The sequence below is a fragment of the Macaca nemestrina genome, chromosome 8 (assembly GCF_043159975.1).
Source record: "Macaca nemestrina isolate mMacNem1 chromosome 8, mMacNem.hap1, whole genome shotgun sequence".
NCBI lineage: Eukaryota > Metazoa > Chordata > Mammalia > Primates > Cercopithecidae > Macaca > Macaca nemestrina.
In genome coordinates this window covers 131215684-131235115 of record NC_092132.1, presented here as the reverse complement: position 1 = coordinate 131235115, position 19432 = coordinate 131215684, and the positions used below count along the sequence as shown (strand labels likewise).

Here is a 19432-nt window from a genome sequence, read left to right as displayed (position 1 = left end):
TTTGGTGTGGTCAGTATTTTGGATTTTCACCATTCTAATAGGTGTGTAGTAGTATCCTATTCTTGTCTAATTTGCAGTTTCCCAATGACATATGCTATTGAGCATATTATCATATACTTATTTGCCGTTGGTATATCTTCTTTGGTGAGATGTCTGCTCAGATCTTTTATTCATGTTTTAATTGGGTTATTCTTCTTTTTGTTGAGTCTTAAGAATTATTCGTGTGTTTTGGATTAACAGTCCTTTATCGGAGATGTCTTTTGCAAATAGTTTCTACCAGTCTGTGGCTTATCTTCATATTCTCTTCACAGTGTCTTTCACCGAGCAAAAAAAATAATAATTATTATGTCTAATTTATCAATTATTTCTTTCATGGATTATGCTTTTTGTGTTGTATCTAAAAAGTAATCATGATCCCCAAGGTCATCTAGATGTTTTGTCTTCTAGGAGTTTTATTGTTTTGTGTTTTTACATCTAAGTCCATGATCCCTTTGATTTGGCTTTTGTGAATGGTGTAAGATCTGTACCTGGATTTGTTTTTGTTTTTGCATATAGGTGTTCCAGTGCTCATTGTTGAAAAGACTCTTTGAACCATTGTATTGCCTTTCTTTTTTTGAAAGTTCGGTTGACTATATTTATGTGTGTCTATTTCTGGGATTCCTATTCTGTTCCATTTATCTATTTGTTTATTTTTATGTATTTATTTTTGAGATGAATCTCGCTCTGTTGCCCAGGCTGGAGTGCAGTGGTGCAATCTTGGCTCACTGCAAGCTCCGCCTCCCGGGTTCATGCCATTCTCCTGCCTCAGCCTCCCGAGTAGCTGGGACTACAGGCGCCTGCCACAACGCCTGGCTAATTTTTTGTATTTTTAGTAGAGATGGGGTTTCACCGTGTTAGCCAGGATGGTTTCCGTCTCCTGACCTCGTGATCCGCCCGCCTCGGCCTCCCAAAGTTATTTGTTTATTCTTAAACCAATAACACACTATCTTGATTACTGTTGATTTATAGTAATTCTTGAAGTTGGGTTGTATCCATCCTCTGACTGACTTCTTCAATATTATTTTGGCTCTTCTGAGTCTTTTGCTTTTCCACACAAACTTTAGAATTAGTTTGTTGATATCTACAAAATAACTAGCCATGATTTTGGAATTGCATTGGATCTACAGATCAATTTGGGAAGAATCGATATCTTGATAATATTGAGTTTTCCTGTCCATGAATATAAAATGCCTCTATATTTATTTAGTCCTTCGTCGATTTCTTTCATCAGAATTTTGTAGTTTTCCTCATGTAGAATTTGTACATATCTTGTTAGATTTTTACCTAATTTTTTTATAGGGGGTGCTAATGTAAATGGTATTGCGTTTTTAATTTCATATTCCACTTGATCATTATAGGTATATAGGAAAGGAATTGACTTTTATAAATTGACTTTGTATCTGCAATCTTGTTCTCATGGCTTCTTAGTTCCAGGACATTGATTTGGCAATACTTTCATAATTTTCTACATGGATAATTATGTCATTTGTAAAGACATACCATTTTATTTCTTCCTCTTCAGTCTGTACAACTTTTATTTCCTTTACTTGGCTAACTATGTTAGCTAGGATTTCCCGTACAGCATTGACTAGGAATGGTGTAAGCAGACATTCTTGTGTTATTCCTGATTCCAGTGGAAAAGGATCTAGGTTCTCACCATTAATTCTTATGTTGGCTGTAAGGTTCTTGCTTATGTTCTTTATCAAGTGGAGGATGTGTCCCTCTGTTCCTGGAGTGCCGAGACTTTTTATCATGAGCTGGTGTTGGATTTTGTCAAATGCTTTTTCCGCATCTGGCGATATGATCATATGATTTTTCTTTAGCCTATTGGTGGCTTATATTAATTGATTTTTGAACATTGAACTAGCCTTGCCTAGCTGTAATAAATTCCACTTTATCCTGGTGTACAATTCTTTCAATACATTGTGGGTTTCAATTTGCTAATATTCTATTGAGGATTTTTGCCTCTGTATTCACAAGATATATTATTTTGCGTTTTTTGTTTGTTTGTTTTTGTTTTTTCCGAGACGGAGTCTAGCTCTGTCGCCCAGGCTGGAGTGCAGTGGCGTGATCTCCGCTCACTGCAAGCTCCGCCCCCCGGGTTCACGCCATTCTTCTGCCTCAGCCTCCGGAGTAGCTGGGACTACAAGCGCCCGCCACCACGCCCGGCTAATTTTTTGCATTTTTAATAGAGACGGAGTTTCACCGAGTTAGTGAGCATGGTCTCAATCTCCTGACCTCGTGACCTGCCTGCCTTGGCCTCCCAAAGTGCTGGGATTACAGGCGTGAGCCACCACACCCGGTGGTGTTTTTTCTTTCCTGTAATGTCGTTTGTGTGGTTTTGGCATTAGGGTAATTCTTGCCTCATAGGCTCAGTTGAGATGTATTCCTTTTGTTTCTATCATATAAAAGAGATGGCACAGAACTGGCATAACTTGTTTTTTAAATATTTGGTAGAACTTATCAAATGAAACCATTTGAGCCTAATGCTTTGTTTGGATGTTATTAATTATTGATTCAATTAATTAGACATAAACATATTCAAGTGGTCTGTTTCCTCTTGTGTGTTTTGGCAGAGTGTGCTTTCAAGAAATGTGTCAATTTCGCCTAGGTTATCAAATTTGTGGACATACAGTTATTCATAGGATTCCTTTATTATCATTTTCATGCCCATGGGATCTGTAGTAATGTCCCTTATTTCATTTCTGATATTGACTATTTGTTTTTTCTCTTTGTTAGCCAGGCTAGAGGTTAATCAATTTCATTGACCTTTTCAAAATATCAGCTTTAGGTTTTGTTGATATTCTTTTGATTTTGTTTTCAATTTCATTGATTTCTGTTCTTTTATTTTTTCTCTTCTGTTTACTTTGAACTTAATTTGTTCTTATTCTAGATTACCAAGGTGGAATCTTAGGTTATTTTAGATCTCTCTTCTTTTCTGGTTTGTACATTCATTGATATAAATTTCCCTCTATACAGAGATTCATGGATCCATCCGGGTGGTCCGGGCACCACTGGCGCCCCTCTGCGGCGATTCCCCTGTTCCATTTTCTGAAGCCACAGGTCAGAAGCCGCTGTAGAACGCTTTGCCAAACTCCAGGATCTTGAAGGGAACGTAAGCTGCAGCTACCTGCCGCGCAGGCGCAAGCCTTTCTTTCCGCACAAAGACCGTGGGAGGAGGGGTCGGCGCAAGCGCTCGGTGTCTCTCTGAAAAGAACTTCATCATCCTGCCGCCCGGTTACGGAGCGTAGCGCAACGCATGCGCCTTGAAGACTTACGGAACTTATTTCATGCTCGGGGCGGCGGTGACGTATGAACGAGAAGGAGGTGGTCAAGGAACGGAAGCCGGGAGGGAACTAGGGCGGAAGGGGACCAGGGCCGGGCTTGTGTTCGGTGCCTTGCCGGGGCTGGGGGGTTCCGATGTGGTCCCCGGAGCGGGAGGCCGAGGCTCCGGCCGGGGGAGACCCGGCGGGCCTACTGCCCCCCGAGTGGGAGGAGGACGAGGAGCGCATGTCCTTCCTGTTCTCCGCTTTCAAGAGGAGTCGCGAGGTGAACAGCACCGACTGGGACAGCAAGATGGGCTTCTGGGCGCCGTTGGTGCTGAGCCACAGCCGCCGCCAGGGGGTGGTGCGCCTGCGTCTGCGGGACTTGCAGGAGGCCTTTCAACGCAAGGGGAGCGTCCCGCTGGGGCTGGCCACGGTGCTGCAGGACCTGCTGCGGTGAGGGGCGGGCCGGGGCCGGGGTCACGAGGGCGGGCGGGGGCAGCTCTCCGAGGGCCGGGCCCTGGTCCTGTTCTCTGCACAGTGCGCTGCGCCCAGCCCAGTGTCTGGCCCAGAGAAGGCATCCAGTGTGGGTTCAGAAGGCGAAGAAGGAAAATAAGGAGGCCGGGCTAGGGAGGCTTGGAGGGAGAGGAAGGGGGGGGTCTGGGGGAAGATTTGGGGTCGGGGATAGTCCCATTAGATGAGTTCCAGAGAAACCAGCCTAGCAAAGGTGACAGTGATTTGCCTGAACTGGGACCCCGTTATGTAGTTATTTCGTAAGAGCCTCCAAATTTGAATGGCCCGTGGAGCAGAAGGTCTAAGAGATAGTATTCATTAACCTAGAGAAGGTCAGAGCTAAAAAGCGGGCATTCGTGGGGAAGAGGCCTGTAGGCATCTTGCCAACAACCCCTGGCACAGCTCATGCGTCTGGCTTGTCCTTGGCACAGGCTTTTTGGAGCAGAGAGGACGTGAAGGAGAACGAGGGCTTTGCTGAGTATCTGAGTGCCCTTAAAAGGTCTGTAGGAGATACGTGTGTGACAGGTGCAGTGTTTTGGCGGTATCTGAGGGGTAACATTGATAACTAATAGATGTACAGTGCTTGGCAGCATGCTGATACTTTGTATGCACCATTTGACCCACTCAGCGGTCTTGTGGTGCGGTGGTAGGTAGATTATCCTCAGCAGACAGAAGAGGAAACTGAGTTTCAGAGAGATCAAGTGACTTCCTCAGAGTTACACAGGTGGTTAAAGCTGATACCGGGACTGGATACCTGGTCTTTGGATAAGTCATTTGCAGTTCAATGTACGTATCATTCTGAGACCAGCCTAGCGTGATACCCTTCTCAGTGAAGGAGGGAGAAAGTCAACTCTGATGTGTTTTTTTTGTTTGTTTCTTTTTTTCTTTTTTTTTTTTTTAGTTTGCTGCTCTTTCTGATTAAGAGCTCTCCCTTCTCTACTTTTGTTCTCAGTACCTTCCCATTGGCTGACATTGATATTGCCTAGGATGGTCTCGAACTCCCGAACTCAAGCGATCCTCCCACCTCGGCCTCCCAAAGTGTTAGAATTACAGGTGTTGAGCCACTGCACCTGGCCAGCAAGGCTTTCGGAGAATGTGTACAGTGGAAACCGTTTTTGTTCATGCCTGAAGTAGGAAACAGGAGAAACAGTAGTTGAAGAAGTCAGTGAGGGATGAGACCAGAATGGACCTCCTTACTGTAGAAGGGTGACGATCTTTCACTTCCGATCCAGACACTTTAATACATCGATGGTATTAAAGTCTCTTCTCCTGACTGCTGACGCTCCACTGAAGCTTCCTGTTGCTTACCTGGGTCCTGAAGAATTTCTGAGGGTGATACTTCTCCACAGAGGCGACGTGGCATAGTATTAGTATTAAAAGTAGTATCAAAAACCACAATTACTTTTGCACCAACCTAATAGTTAACAGCTCAGCTTGAGGGCCAACTGGCCTAGGCCTGAATCTTGGCTCTGCCATTTGCTAAATTATGTGGCCCTGCACAAATTTTATGCTGTCTTTAACTCTCAGTTTGACAAATTCTAAAATGGTGATGATAATTGTACCTAGGTTTATTGTGAGGATTTGAAGAGATATTCCTTATATAGCCTTCAGCATAGTGACTGGCCAGCAGCAAGCATTTAATAAATTGAGCTGCTGTTACTGTTACCAGCACCACGAAATACTTACATGTACTTACATATACATCGTATCCCCACCCTTGCCTTGGAAGAGCACGAAGTCTTTCTGTGTACATCTTTGTTTTCTTCCTTGTGTCTTGCACTCGACAGTGATTTATTTTCATTTGATTGTTTTGAGCACCATTTGTAAAAGAAAATCTCAGAGAAGGCTCAGAAGCTGCCTGTGTTTCTGTTGTCTTAGTGGGGCACTTGCCTTTTGGTTCCAGCTCTATCGTGGTGTAGATTTGACCTCTCTGCTTACCTTCTGAGTCCCTCAGTTTTCTCATTTGTTAAAATGCTCATAACACCGCCTCCTATGCAGAGGTGTTGTGAGGCTTAGAGCTGGAGTATAAACAATGCTGCATGTAGTTGGCACAGCGTAGGTGCTTAGTAAATGGTAGTGATGATGATGATAAAATTCCTCTTTTCGGGTAAAGGGGGAGCTGGAGACTGGAATGGGATATTGCATTAAGTGCTACTACACGCCCTTCTTTTTCTTCCCTGCAGTCGAGGGGAGCTGCAGCGGGAGTCAGACTTCATGGCCAGTGTAGACAGCAGCTGGATCTCCTGGGGGGTCGGGGTCTTCCTGCTGAAGCCTCTCAAGTGGACTCTTTCTAACATGCTGGGAGATAATAAGGTTCCAGCCGAGGAGGTCCTTGTCGCTGTGGAGCTGTTGAAGGTGGGTACTCAGAAGGGGGTGTCTGGGTGTCACCTGATGTGATCATAGCATCCTCCACGTCCCTTGGGTGCGTTCTTTTTTACATGGTGACTGAGTTGATAACTGAGTTTATCTGCCCTCCCTTGTACTTGCGCTTTGTATATTCATTAGTGGGACTTGTACATTTCAAGGGTTAGCCTTTGTCTGGGAATTTTCAGCAACTAACAGTGGATTCTTTTCTAGTATCTGTAGGGATTCATGTTAAGCAGCCGTTTAGGAAATGCTTTGCCTTCTGTAGTTTACTGACAGGAGTTTCTCAGGATTCCTGAGGACCTTGCGGCTTTCGGTATTGCCACCTCTGAACTGGCGCACTCAGCTCCGCTTTCCTACTTTGTGACCGTGCCCTTTCCCCTTCCAGCTTTCTGATGGCCTGCCTTCTGCTGCACATGCTCCTCTCCCTTGAAGAGGCCACTGGGGCCATGGTCCCGTCCTAGCCTCCTGGTCAGTCAGCCTCCTCCCGGCCTGCCTTCCCCACAGCCTTAATCGCATGGCTCATTGCTCCACTCCCTTCCTCAGCAACACCCTCAGCTCCTTTGCATCTCCTTTGGTCCACACCAGGAGACTCCCAGCAAATCCATAGCCCTAGATCAGCCACATGGGGTCTAACACCCCTGCTGGAGAAAATCACCTGTCATCAGACTGAGGTCCCCTTCACAGTCCCCAGCTGTGGGAGGCCCTCAGAGCCACACCACAGCCTCATTTTTCTTTCTCTCTGTCCCCTCACACGCTGTGTCCTCTTTCCTCTCTGCAGGCACTTCACTGAGAAGGTAGACTCAGGGTTCCTGAGTTGGCCTTCAGTTTTCTGTCCTCCTACCCCAAGCCTGACCTCCTCAGAGCCCACCTCCTTCTGTGCTCAGAGTGTAGTGTCCTTCCTCTGCCCCTCGTCTGCTGTGCGTCTGCCCCTCTTGTCCCTTTGTCCCATTGGCTGGCCTCTTGCCCGGTATGTTCCATCTACCTCTCAGCCTGTAAACCCAAACCCACTCGTGCTTTTCTGAACACGGATTGTCTCTTTTGTGGTACCTGGGCCCTACCTAGTGACTGCTGTTTTCTTCTCAGCTGACCTTTGCGTCACCATTTCCTCACCTCCCATTCACTCTGTCACCCGGTGCAGACCTGCTTCAACCACCCCCTCCACCCGGATGCTGTGGATGAGTCTCTGTGTGTGTGTGTGTGTGTGTGTGTGTGTGTGTGTGTGTGTGTGTGTCTACAAAGTTGACTGAGCACCTGGTGGCCAAAGTACATTGCAGAGAGTATTTTTGAAATTCACAGACCAAGCCTGACCTCAGGGCCCTTGCATAGCCCTAGAGGCTTCACACAGCTGGAGCCAGCCCAGAATCCCCACCCCCACCCCAAGAGACGCACTCATTTCTCCTCACCGTGAGAGACTCCAGCGCACTCTTGCCTCAGATGGAGGAAGAGGTCTCCCAAATCTGCCAGTGTCTCGCTGTCCCCCAGGACTTTGACTAAGCAGCCCACATTTTCCTCAGGGGCAGCCCCTTTGCTCCATCTACACGCCCTCCCCGCACCCACGCGGTTATTCCCCTGCCCGGTGCCCTGGTCTCCAGGGCTCAGTCAAGGTCCCCGCAAAGACTGCAGGATGATTTGAGTCTGCCTCTCATCTCACATTGTCCTCCAGCCTGGGGCGGAGGAGAGGCAGACCCGTGGATCCCCACAGGTGAGGTTTGCAAACAAAACAAGCCTGCTCTTGATGTAAATTGGTTTTCCCGAGTCCAGACAGAGAAACAGCCAGTAACTTTTTACTTTTGGATGGTACTGAAAAATACAAAAAAGCAAACATTGTCTGTTATTTTGTTATTAAAAAAAAAATACAAAGAAACGAAAGTTTTCTTTCTGTTCATCCAACTTTTCTCTCTTTGGGCACTCTCTTCACATTTGTGTGAGTGTGTGAGTGTGTATGTTTACAGACTTATGTTTCCTTAATGGCCTTGTCAACTCTAGTTCTTCCTGAAAATCTTATTCACTTTTTTCTTGTCTGTCTTTCCTGCTAGAAGGGAACAGTGCCATGGGCCCTGGGACCCTGGGAGCAGTGCCTGGTGCCTGGTACCTGATAGACAGTCAACAGATCCCTGTCGAGTGAATGAATATATACACACAGACACATGTGTACACATCACTCCATTTTTTTCTAGAAATGGAATCGGTGTGCAATCTGCTTTGTTTTCTTCCACTGCATTATATCAGGTGCCTCTTTGCAGGCCCTACACAGTATGGATTTACTTGATTCTTTTTGATGCCTGCATGATAATCTATTGATATGCCACAATTTATGCAACAGGTGCTCTGCAGATGGACATTTAAGTCATTCCGATTTCTCTCTCCATTTTTCCATTACAAAAAAATGCCACTTGGGCAGAGATCTATGTACTTCTCCCTTTATTTTTATGGAATTGATTTTCAGAAATGCCTATGTACTTTTTAAATTTTAACAAAAATTGCCAAACTACTTTTCAAAAGTTTGTAATAAGTTGCACTTTCATCAAGATTCTATAGTCCAGTCTCCCCACATCCTTATCAGCACTGGATAATATCAGTCTTTTCAATCTTACCAACTTATTGGGAAAAAAAATGATACGTCCTGTTTGTGAATTAAGCATTTTTTTCACCTATGTACTAGCCATTTACATATCCCCTTCTGTAAATTGTCTGTTTATATCCTTTGCCTGTTTCGTATTGTGTTATCTTTTTTTTTTTTTTTTTTTTGAGATGGAATCTGTCTCCCAGACTGGAGTCCAGTGGCGTGATCTCCACTCACTGCAAGCTCCACCTCCCGGGCTCACACCATTCTCCTGCCTCAGCCTCCTGAGCAGCTGGGACTACAGGTGCCCGCCACCACACCCGGCTAATTTTTTGTATTTTTAGTAGAGACGGGGTTTCACCTTGTTAGCCAGGATGGTCTCAATCTCGTGACCTCGTGATCCGCCCACCTTGGCCTCCCAAATGCTGGGCTTACAGGTGTGAGCCACCACGCCCGGCCGTATTGTGCTATCTTTTATGTTAATCTGTATTCTTTATGTATTAGAGATAGATACGTATAATGTATTTAGTATTAAGGATGTAAATATTGTTTCCCAGTCTGTTGCTTGCTTAATTTTTATTTATGATGTCTTTTACCATATAGAAGGGTTCATATTTCTGTAGTCAGATGTCTCAAACCTTTCCGTATAGCTATTGAATTTCAGGTCTTCTTTAGGAAGGCATCTTCTGACTCAAGCTTAAGTGGGTATTCTTTTATTACTTTGTACTTTAAGTTTTTCCCTTTACATGTCGTTACTTCAATACTTATTTTTGTGTATGTGGTGGGGAAAAGCTCTTCTTCCAAATGGATGGCCAGTTGTCTCAGTATTTTTTCTTGATGTCGTATAACATTAATTTATTTGTGTGTGGTTACTGTGCAGTTAGTGCAGTAGTTGCGTATCTGGTAGGGCAGTCGAGTCCATGAAAACTCAATGTCTGTGTCTTTCTAGGCTCTTTTCCACCCTTTGACACCATTGACGAGTCGCTTCTTAAAATGTCTAATTTCCTTGAATTTGTTTACATGATGCAGCAAGCTCTCCTTGGTTCCCCCAAAGCAGTCCTGCTGGCTCTCTTTTGTGGGTTCCTTCACTTCCTAAACAGTGATCTTCCTTCAGCTTATTACTTTCCTCCCTGAGTGTCCTTGGATATTTGCCGTGGATATGCTGAGGACTTTCAACCATTGTATCACTGTCCTGCCGTCTCCTTTGAGTTTCAGATTTGTATATCCACTTATATGTTGTATATATATTTTTGGATATCTCTCAGACATCTTTTTTATTTATTTATTTGTCTATTTTCAGATGGAGTCTCGCTCTGTTGCCCAGGCTGGAGTGCAGTGGCGCAATCTTGGCTCACTGCAAGCTCCGCCTACCGGGTTCAAGCAATTCTCCTGCCTCAGCCTCCCAAGTAGCTGGGATTACAGGCGCTGCCACCATGCCCAGCTAATTTTTTTGTATTTTTTTAGTGGAGACGGGATTGCACCATGTTGTCCAGACTGGTCTCAAACTCTTGACCTCAGGTGATCCACCCACCTCAGCCTCCCGAAGTGCTATATTATAGGCGTGAATCACCGCGCCCGGCCTCTGTCAGACATCTTAAAACATCATATCCAAGATGAGATATTTTGTCTTTCCTTTAAACTAGTCTTTTCCTCCTGTGTTTTTTGCTATTAATAGCGTCACATCCATCAGTCACGCAATCCATGGTGGCTTTCCTCTCAACTTTCTCCTCCAACCCTGTATCCAGTTACCAGTGTTATCTTCTGAATTTTGTTTGGCTCCACCACTCCTCTTTCTGTGTCTATTATTCAAATAGTCTGTTGTTCAACCCCACATAATCTCCTGGTCTCCTTGCCTCTAATCTTAACTCTACAATCCATCCTATCCCAATTGGCAGTTAGCTTTCTGTTAATCTAGCAATGTCAGTTTTCTTCAGTGACCACCCACCATCTACAGAATAAAGGATCATCATAAGATATTATACTTTCTATAATATAGGAGTGCTTGGCCAGGCGCGGTGGCTCACGCCTGTAATCCCAGCACTTTGGGAGGCCGAGGCGGGTGGATCACGAGGTCAGGAGATCGAGACCATCCTGGCGAACACGGCGAAACCCCGTCTCTACTGAAAATACAAAAAAATTAGCCGGGCATGGTGGCGGGCGCCTGTAGTCCCAGCTTCTAGGGAGGCTGAGGCAGGAGAATGGCGTTAACCCGGGAGGCGGTGGAGCTTGCAGTGAGCAGAGATCCAGCCACTGCACTCCAGCCTGGGCGACAGAGCGAGACTCCATCTCAAAAAAAAAAAAAAAATATATATATATATATATATATATATATATGTATGTATATACATAGGAGTGCTTCTCCTCTCTTTCCTTTCCCCTCTACATTTGTACACGTGCCACATTGACCCACCCTTCTATACTTATGTTCCTCTCTCTTCCCGAGATACCCCTTTCACCTCTTCACCTAGCAGCTTGCTCACTCTTCAGAATTCTGCTAAACTTTTTTTTTTTTTTCCAAGAAATCCTGAATCCCCAGGCAGTCTTTTCCTATATTTTCACAGCATCCCATGCACACCTCAGTAAGTCTTTCTTGTTTCTGGTAGTAATTTCCATGTATGAGCAAAATAGTGACATTGTTTCTTGGAACTTACATTTCTTAGTCTTGTCACTAATCTTATCCCATCTGCTTATCATATACTTTTCTTTGTTTTTTGTTTTGTGTTGTTTTGAAACAGAGTTTTGCTCTTGTTGCCCAGGCTAGAGTGCAGTGGCACAATCTCAGCTCACTGCAACCTCTGCCTCCCAGGTTCAAGTGATTCTCCTGCCTCAACCTCCCAAGTAGCTGGGATTATAGGGGCCCACCATCACACCCGGCTAATGTTTTTTGTATTTTTAGTAAAGACGGGGTTTTGCCATGTTGGCCGGGCTGGTCTCGAACTCCTGACCTCAGGTAATCCGCCTGCCTCCGCCTCCCAAAGTGCTGGGATTACCAGCATGAACCACCATGCCTGGCCCTTTTCACTTAAGACTCTTTACAGACTCAGTAATGTTTGTGTTTGCAGTATAGCCAATTGGCAGGAAAATGGAGAGACTACAATTGGAAGGGAATTAGATATCATTTCATCCACCCTCTTCAGAGAGTGATACTGAGGACTAGTGAGGCTGTGACTGGCCCAGCGTCACCCAGGCTGGGCTGGAAATCAGGCCTCAGGTCTCCTTCACAGATGTTCTACTTCAGCTCACCTCCTCAGTCTTCCCTTGGGAAACCACAGACCAGAGAGAGGCAGGAGTGTAAAATCCCCAGTGGACGTGCAGTGCAGAGCTGGCTCCCAGCATCTCATGTGCATTTCATATGGAGTCACCAAACTTTCCTCCAAGGCTTAAAAACACAGATCCTTCCTCCTTTTTAAAAAGCCGCTACTTGGGGAGGATGGGCTTGGGATTCCCGGGTGCTTGCCTTGTGTGGTCATGGTTTTGAAGCTCAGGGTCAGGGTCCCTGCGTCCTGTGGCAGTGGCCAGGGCCTGTCAGCCCATGTTGCCTTTCCCGCAGGAAAAGGCTGAGGAGGTGTATCGTCTGTATCAGAACTCGCCCCTCTCCTCCCACCCCGTGGTGGCCCTGTCAGAGCTGAGCACCCTCTGCGCTAACTCCTGCCCAGATGAGAGGACCTTCTACTTGGTGTTGCTGCAGCTGCAGAAGGAGAAGAGGGTCACAGTCCTCGAGCAGAACGGGGAGAAGGTACGGAGGCTCACCTGTTCATTCTCTGACTCAGCGGTGATTGATTCAGTACATATAGTAGCGACCCCTTATCTGAGATTTTGCTTTCCAGAGTTTCAGTTACCTGCAGTCAACCACGGTCCAAAAATAATAAGTGGAAAATTCCAAACATTAACAGTTCCATAGATTTCAGTTGTGCACTGTTCTGAGTAGTGTGATGGGACCTCGTAGTATTCCGCCTGAATGCTCATCCCCTCTTTGTCCAGCATCTCCCTGCCTGAGTCACTTAGGAGTTGTCTCAGTCATCAGATTGACTGTCATGGCACTGCAGTGGTTGTGTTCAAGCCACCCTTATTGTACTTTTTTTTTTTTTTTTGAGATAGAATCTTGCTGTCACCCAGCAATCGCACAATCTCGGCTCACTGCAGCCTCCACCTCCCAGGTTCAAACGATTCTTCTGCCTCAGCCTCCCGAGTAGTTGGGATTACAGGCATGGCCACAGCGCCTGGCTAATTTTTGTATTTTTAGTAGAGAAGGGGTTTCACCATTTGGCCAGGCTATCTTGAATTCCTGACCTCAAGTGATCCTCCTGCCTCGGCCTCCCGAAGTGCTAGGATTACAGGTGTGAACCACCGTGCCTGGCCTATTGTACTTAATAATGGCCCCAAAGCACAAGAGCAGTGGTGCTGGCGGTCCAGATTTACCAAAGAGAAGCTGTCAGGTGCTTCCTTTAAGTGAAAAGGTGAAAGTTCTGGACTAAATAAGGAAGACAAAATATCATTTGCTAAGGTTGCTAGGATCTACAGTAAGAATGAATCTTCTATAGGAAAAACTGTGAAGAAGGAAAAATGTTTGCATAGCTGTATATATAGGGTTCAATATTCTCCGAGGGTTCAGGCATCCACGGGGGGTTCCATTCACTGGAATGTATCCCCCATGGATAAGGGGGGCCTGCTGTTCTCATATGCCCACCAGCACTCCTGCTTGGGAAGTTCTCAGCCTTTGTGGTAGCAGCAGTAGTAATTTCTCCCTGTCCCTCAGATTGTGAAGTTTGCCCGAGGGCCACATGCCAAGGTCTCTCCAGTCAATGACGTAGACGTTGGGGTGTACCAGCTGATGCAGAGTGAACAGCTTCTCTCGCGCAAAGTGGAGTCCTTATCCCAGGAAGCAGAGAGGTAACTTTTAACCCCTAGCTGAGCCCCCTCCCCACTGTGGCTGGCCCCCAGAGCCAGCAAAATGTTACTGTATGTGGGCTTTTAAAAAGATAGGTTTTTTTTTTTTTTTAAGCTAATTACAGAAGTACTCACTGCTCAATGCAGAAATCATAGAAAGCACAGAATATCACAAAAGAGAAAAAAAAATGAGGCCTTTTCTTTCTTTTTTTTTTTTTTTTTGCTCTGTCACTCAGGCTGGTGTGCAGTGGTGTGATCTCGGCTCACTGCAAGCTCCGCCTCCTGGGTTCACACCATTGTCCTACCCCAGCCTCCTGAGTAGCTGGGACTGCAGGTACCTGCCACCACGCCTGGCTAATTTTTTTATATTTTTAGTAGAGACGGGGTTTCACTGTGTTAGCCAGGATGGTCTCAATCTTGTGACCTCGTGAGCTGCCCATCTTGGCCTCCCAAAGTGCTGGGATTACAGGCGTGAGCCACTGCGCCTGGCCTTTTTTTTTTTTTTTTTTTTCCTAAATTGAGACAGGGTCTTGCACTATGCCCCAGGCTGGAGAGCAGTGACACGATCTTAGCTCACTGCAGTCTCAAACTCCTGGGCTCAAACAATCTTCCTGCCTTAGCCTCCTTAGTAGCTGGGACCACAAGTGCGCACCACCATGCCTGGCTAGTTTTTAAATTTTTTGTTGAGATGGGGTCTCACCGTGTTGCCCAGGCTGGTCTCAAACTCCTCGGCGCAAGCGAGCCTCCCACCTCCCACCTCAGCCTCCCAAAGTGCTGGCATTGCTGGGGTGAGCCACTGTGCCCAGCTGAAAACACGAGTCTTAATTCTTCCCCCGCAGACCATGACTGTGAGTGTAATGTTTATGCTCTTCCTTACCAGTATCCATTCAACTAATATTTATTGAGCTAGGCATTGTCTTAGGGACTGGGGATATAGGCGTGGACAAGACAGGTTCCTGCCTTTGCAGAGGTCTTTCTGAGGGGCCCTTCCCCTGCCCTTTCCCCTGGATGACTGTACAAGGAATCCCTGATAGAGACACACACTCCGGCAGGGGGACACAGACATTGAAGTCTGTCTTCCAGTTGGGAAAGCCTCGCCTTGTTGGGAGGCAGAGGGATGTGTCCAAGGTCATTGTTGGTGTTAACAGTTCATTCCCTGTCTCCCCAAATTGGGAAGACATGTACGAGGTGCCCTGTTGGCATGTTCTGTCGTGGTGGGTAGAAAAAGCTTGTCCTCAGTCAGCCTGCTTGAGCTGCCTGTTGACTTGCCACAAGAGTTTTTGACCTTCAGCAGCATTTTTCTTGCCACTGGGCAGAGTGGGTTTAGTCTTCAGATTTAAAACCACCTTGACTTGAGTGCTGCTCTCAGGGACCCTTTGGGACCCTGCCCCTCCCGTCCTGTGACTCAGTCATCTTATCTGTCCCTCTGTTTCTAGGTGTAAAGAAGAAGCCCGCCGGGCATGCCGAGCAGGAAAGAAGCAGCTGGTGAGTTCTTGTCTCCTCCAGCCCCATAGCAGTGCCCCAGGCAGGCCTGGAGCGATGCCCAGCAGTTCGGAGAGCAGCCTGCTGGGGTTTTGAGGGGGACAGAGTCTGCAGGGGCCCAGGCACCACGGCTTATTTTACAGACGGGAGGGAAGAAGGCTGGGACGGCCTTAGGGTCTGGGAAGGGCTGTCTTCCTCTTGCCCTTTGGCTTCCCAGTTCAGCACTGACCCAAGTCTCCATGCCCCCCAGGCACTGAGGTCTCTCAAGGCCAAGCAACGGACAGAGAAGCGCATCGAGGCCTTGCATGCCAAGCTGGACACTGTTCAAGGCATCCTGGACCGGATCTATGCCTCCCAGACAGATCAAATGGTAGCCACTCCCCCCTACTCCAGCACTCAGCTGGTCTCTCCGTGGGTGTTGGTCACTTGCAGCTTCGGCTTTGCCGTTTGGAGGATCCCTGGGTTCTTTCGGGATGTAGCTGGGGTTGCCTTTGTCTTTCCAGTCAGGAGGTTTGGCCTCAGTGGGTATAGGGTAAATTGAGATTGGGTGCCCAAAAAACCCCAAAGCTGCCTTTTGGAGTTGAAACAATATTGTCTGTATTTTGCCAAATGTCTGTCATATGCACTGATAGCTTTGCTTTGTCTTTAGGTTTTTAATGCCTACCAGGCTGGGGTGGGAGCACTCAAACTCTCCATGAAGGATGTCACAGTGGAGAAGGCAGAGAGCCTTGTGGATCAGATCCAAGAGGTACAGAAAGGGGCCAGGGAGGGAGACACAGAGAAGGAAGTGACAGAGGACAGATTTGACTTCATTGTACATCCTCTTTAATGAAACTTGACTTGTGACCTTGTGAACTTGAGGAAGCTTTTCTTGATTCTCATTTGGGGCAGGATTGCTTTGTCACCCTAGATATTTTCCACCGAAACCTGAGATGCTCAGAGCCACCATGCCCAACTCAGGGCTTTGCACTTGTCTCTTACAGCTCTGTGACACCCAGGATGAAGTTTCTCAGACTCTGGCTGGTGGGGTAACCAATGGCTTAGGTGAGTGGACAAGGTGGTTATTTTTATTTTATTTATTTATTTATTTATTTATTTTTAGATGGAGTCTCACTCTGTCACCTAGGCTGGAGTGCAGTGACACATTCTCGGCTCACTGCAACCTCCGCCTCCTGGGTTCAAGCGATTCTCCTGCCTCAGCCTCCTGAGTAGCTGGGATTATAGGCGCACACCACCACACCGGGCTAATTTTTGTATTTTTAGTAGAGATGGGGTTTCACCATGTTGGTCAGGCTGGTCTCGAACTCCTGACCTCGTGATCCGCCTGCCTCCGCCTCCCGAAGTGCTGGGATTACAGGCATGAGCCACCATGCCTGGCCCAAAGCAATTGTTTCTTCTTTTCATCCTAGAAGACTTCGTTTCCCTGTGCTGTGATGAGTTTGATGGTAGATTTGCTTTTCCGGCTGCAGGCAGGCCTCTCCTAGCCTGCCCTCCCTGGGGTCCATCTGCAGGAGCAATCAGGGAATTGCCATTTCCTCCTTGACAGCTGTGCTCATGAGCCATCTGTGCTCCGGCATTCCTCATTCACAAGGCTTCCGACTGGAGGATCCTCCTTCAAGGGCAAGGGGAATCAGGGTCAGGTCCATGGGGTTAACAGAATACACCTCCTTGGTGACTTAACTCTGAGTGTGGAAGAAGCGTCTCTGCTTGAAGCTACCCTCAGTTTCCTGACTTTCGGGATTTTTTTTTAATTTGCAAGGAGGCCTGGCATCTTTTGAAAAGCTAAGCGGAGTTTTGGTAACCTCAGTCCTGTACTCATTAATGCATTTCTCCCTGGAGTTTATGCATCTTTATGTTCTCTTTAATTTCCAGATTTTGACAGTGAAGAACTGGAGAAGGAATTGGACATCCTCCTTCAGGATACCACCAAAGAACCTTTGGATCTGCCTGACAACCCCCGCAATAGGCATTTTACCAACAGTGTGCCTAACCCTAGGATCTCAGATGCTGAACTTGAAGCTGAACTTGAGAAACTGTCCTTATCAGAGGGAGGTATGGAGCTGTTTTCCAAGGCCTCAGGCGGGCATGTGGCCTTCTGGCTGACAGAGTTGATGGGCCCAAGCCCAATTACTCAATTTGCCAGAGTACCAGAGCCCTATAGGGAGTTGAGGGTTTGTTTATATTAAGACTCAGTCTCATAAACACTGGAATGCCTTCATCTTCAAGATTTTCCTGTTATAGTGTTCAGTCATTTCTTTGCCTTGCAGGTTTGGTCCCAAGCAGTAAATCTCCGAAAAGGCAATTGGAACCGACTCTAAAGCCATTGTAGGACCCTCAAGTGAAGGACCCTCATGTAAAAGAGAGACCAGGCTTGCTGGGTGTGTACATAGTTATTTAAACAAGAAACTCTCAGAATGTGTTTGGAAGAGGAGGAAGGAGAACTACTGATTTATCTGGATGCTACTACTTACTACAGGACAGATAGAATTTCTGGAAGCGATGCTCCAAAGGCTTGCTCCCAGCTGTATTATGGACCTGCCTTCTCATCTTTATAGTGCCACAATTTATACAGTCCTGTGTCTGACCTGTCATTTCATAGCCTGCAGTTCTTGCCATTGGCACACTTAGTTTGTCTTCACCCACCAGCTTCGTTCCAGCCTATGAAGGGGAAAGATTTGCAGTTTTGCCAAATCTGAATCAGTTCCCACTTCCCCCTGTGATTTTTTAGAGGGGTTTATCCTCTCGCTAATGTCAGTTAAATAACTTACTCTGCCCCACTTGATTTCACTGGTAAGAGAAGAATGAGAATGAAACACTTCAAGGTTTTATTTGAGGGGACTTAGCTGCCATTTTATGGAGAAACATGTAGTGTAAAAGGTTTTTCTCTAGGGTCATTTGTCAGAATTCTCCAGGTGTTCAGAGAAAGAGGTCGCCCCAAGTGGCCCAGAGTCGTGACAGTCCGAAGGGGCTGGTGTGGCCGGTGGGCACTGCCTCTTCATCCGATGCAGCAGGAGGTCCGCTGGTGGGGGAAAGCTTCTTCCGAGGCCTCTGCACTCGCCTGGGAAGAGGCCCAGTCACTACAGGACCCCGAGATGTCCAGACCCTTTATACTTTTCTAAAGAGGTGAAACTGTGGCCTTGGCCCCATCATGGGATAACTTAAAAATACATACCTATCTTCCAGAACAAGCCACACAACAACACACCTCCCCTCCTTGAGCCTGGCGCACAGCACCGGGCTCTGTGAATTTGGAAAGCGTTTCACTTTGTGGCCTACTGCTCGGGGCAGGGGAGCTGAGCCAGGATGTGCAATAGAAGCAGGGGCTGTGCCTTCTGCCAGATCTGCCGGGAGCTACCTGGGCCACCCGTGCACCTGTCCTGCTTCCTGCAGTCCCCGCTCCCTGCCTCCTCTGAGGGACGGGGCAGGGCGGGGTAGGGGGATAGACAGGAAGGGGTCTGAATGCTCTGGCAACGGTGAGAAGAAACGATAGCCACAATGCCACTCCGCTGCCCAGCCGCCAGGATCTCTGCCTGGAGCCCTTTGCCCTGTCCCTGCTGCCTGAGGTGGCGTAGAGCAGAGGAGGAGAATTTGCTCCAGGCCAGGAGCACAAATCATTGTTCAATGAATTTCTCTCCAACTCGACCTTGGTAAACGGAAATGTTGGGGGTGAAGAGAAACAATCACTATTTTTTTTCTTTTTTATCTGGTAAATAATTAAAAGAAAAACCAGAACACTTGTCCCGTCTCTTCTTTAGGTTGTATCAATGTCTTGTTCCTTCGTGCCTCCCCACGCTTCCAGCTTCTGCACACTTTGGTTCTTTCTCTGAAGTCCAGAGGAGAATGTGGAGCGCCTGATCATGTGAGCTTTGAGCTGCAGCAGCTGCTGCTCCATCCAAGTGGCCGCGCACAGTGAGCTCTCCTGGGGAGAACTCACTCTTTGAATGGCCTCCCTGGTTTTAGCAGTGTGCTCTTGCTACAGTTTTCCGTTGCCTGGGCTCTATGAGTGGCCTAATTTCTTCTGCTCATGTGATTGTATCATATTTTAGTCTGGCACTGGTATTTCTCAGCCCCTCCTCCAGGGATGGTGTTTGCCACGCCCTGTGAGGGAGATGGGCTTTGAGGCTGAGGGCAGCATTAGGAACAGGCGAAACAATTGGCTGCAGCACTCGGTCTGCAGCTCCAGGTAAGTCAGAGGTGAACTGGCCAGGAAAAGGTGGTGAGAGCAGCGGCTCAGAAAGCCCTGGGAGAATCTAAAGGACCTGGTGAGAAGGGCGAGAGGGACTGGAGTTCACAGGCCCAGCCAAAGAGAGGGCAGAAC

The 19432-nt window shown here is 47.1% G+C and overlaps 1 protein-coding gene across 3 annotated transcripts; it reads left to right on the top strand.

Moving 5' to 3' along the window:
* The first annotated feature begins 3018 nt into the window (after window positions 1-3018).
* On the top strand, window positions 3019-18846 carry LOC105482064 (charged multivesicular body protein 7). Of its 3 annotated transcripts, none has more exons than XM_011741934.2 (10): window positions 3019-3758; window positions 5999-6170; window positions 12296-12481; window positions 13502-13635; window positions 15069-15117; window positions 15365-15484; window positions 15764-15862; window positions 16098-16158; window positions 16987-17166; window positions 17382-18846. In XM_011741934.2, the coding sequence occupies exons 1-10, from the start codon at window positions 3460-3462 to the stop codon at window positions 17441-17443; spliced, it is 1362 nt and encodes a 453-aa protein (XP_011740236.1). In that variant the 5' UTR covers window positions 3019-3459; the 3' UTR covers window positions 17444-18846. The 3 variants fall into 3 exon arrangements, with proteins under 3 accessions (XP_011740236.1, XP_070924595.1, XP_070924594.1); XM_071068493.1 differs by lacking the exon at window positions 3019-3758 and adding an exon at window positions 4063-4314; XM_071068494.1 differs by lacking the exon at window positions 16098-16158 and having other exon boundaries at window positions 3074-3758.
* Window positions 18847-19432: the final 586 nt, after the last annotated feature.

What these genes read in the sequence shown, in the direction of transcription:
- LOC105482064 (XM_011741934.2), top strand. Translation starts at nt 3,460, where the DNA reads ATGTGGTCCCCGGAGCGGGAGGCCGAGGCTCCGGCCGGGGGAGACCCG. An exon ending in TGGGGTAACCAATGGCTTAG is followed by an intron (nt 16,159 to 16,986) that starts GTGAGTGGACAA and finishes TTTAATTTCCAG; the next exon opens with ATTTTGACAGTGAAGAACTG. An exon ending in ACTGTCCTTATCAGAGGGAG is followed by an intron (nt 17,167 to 17,381) that starts GTATGGAGCTGT and finishes TTTGCCTTGCAG; the next exon opens with GTTTGGTCCCAAGCAGTAAA.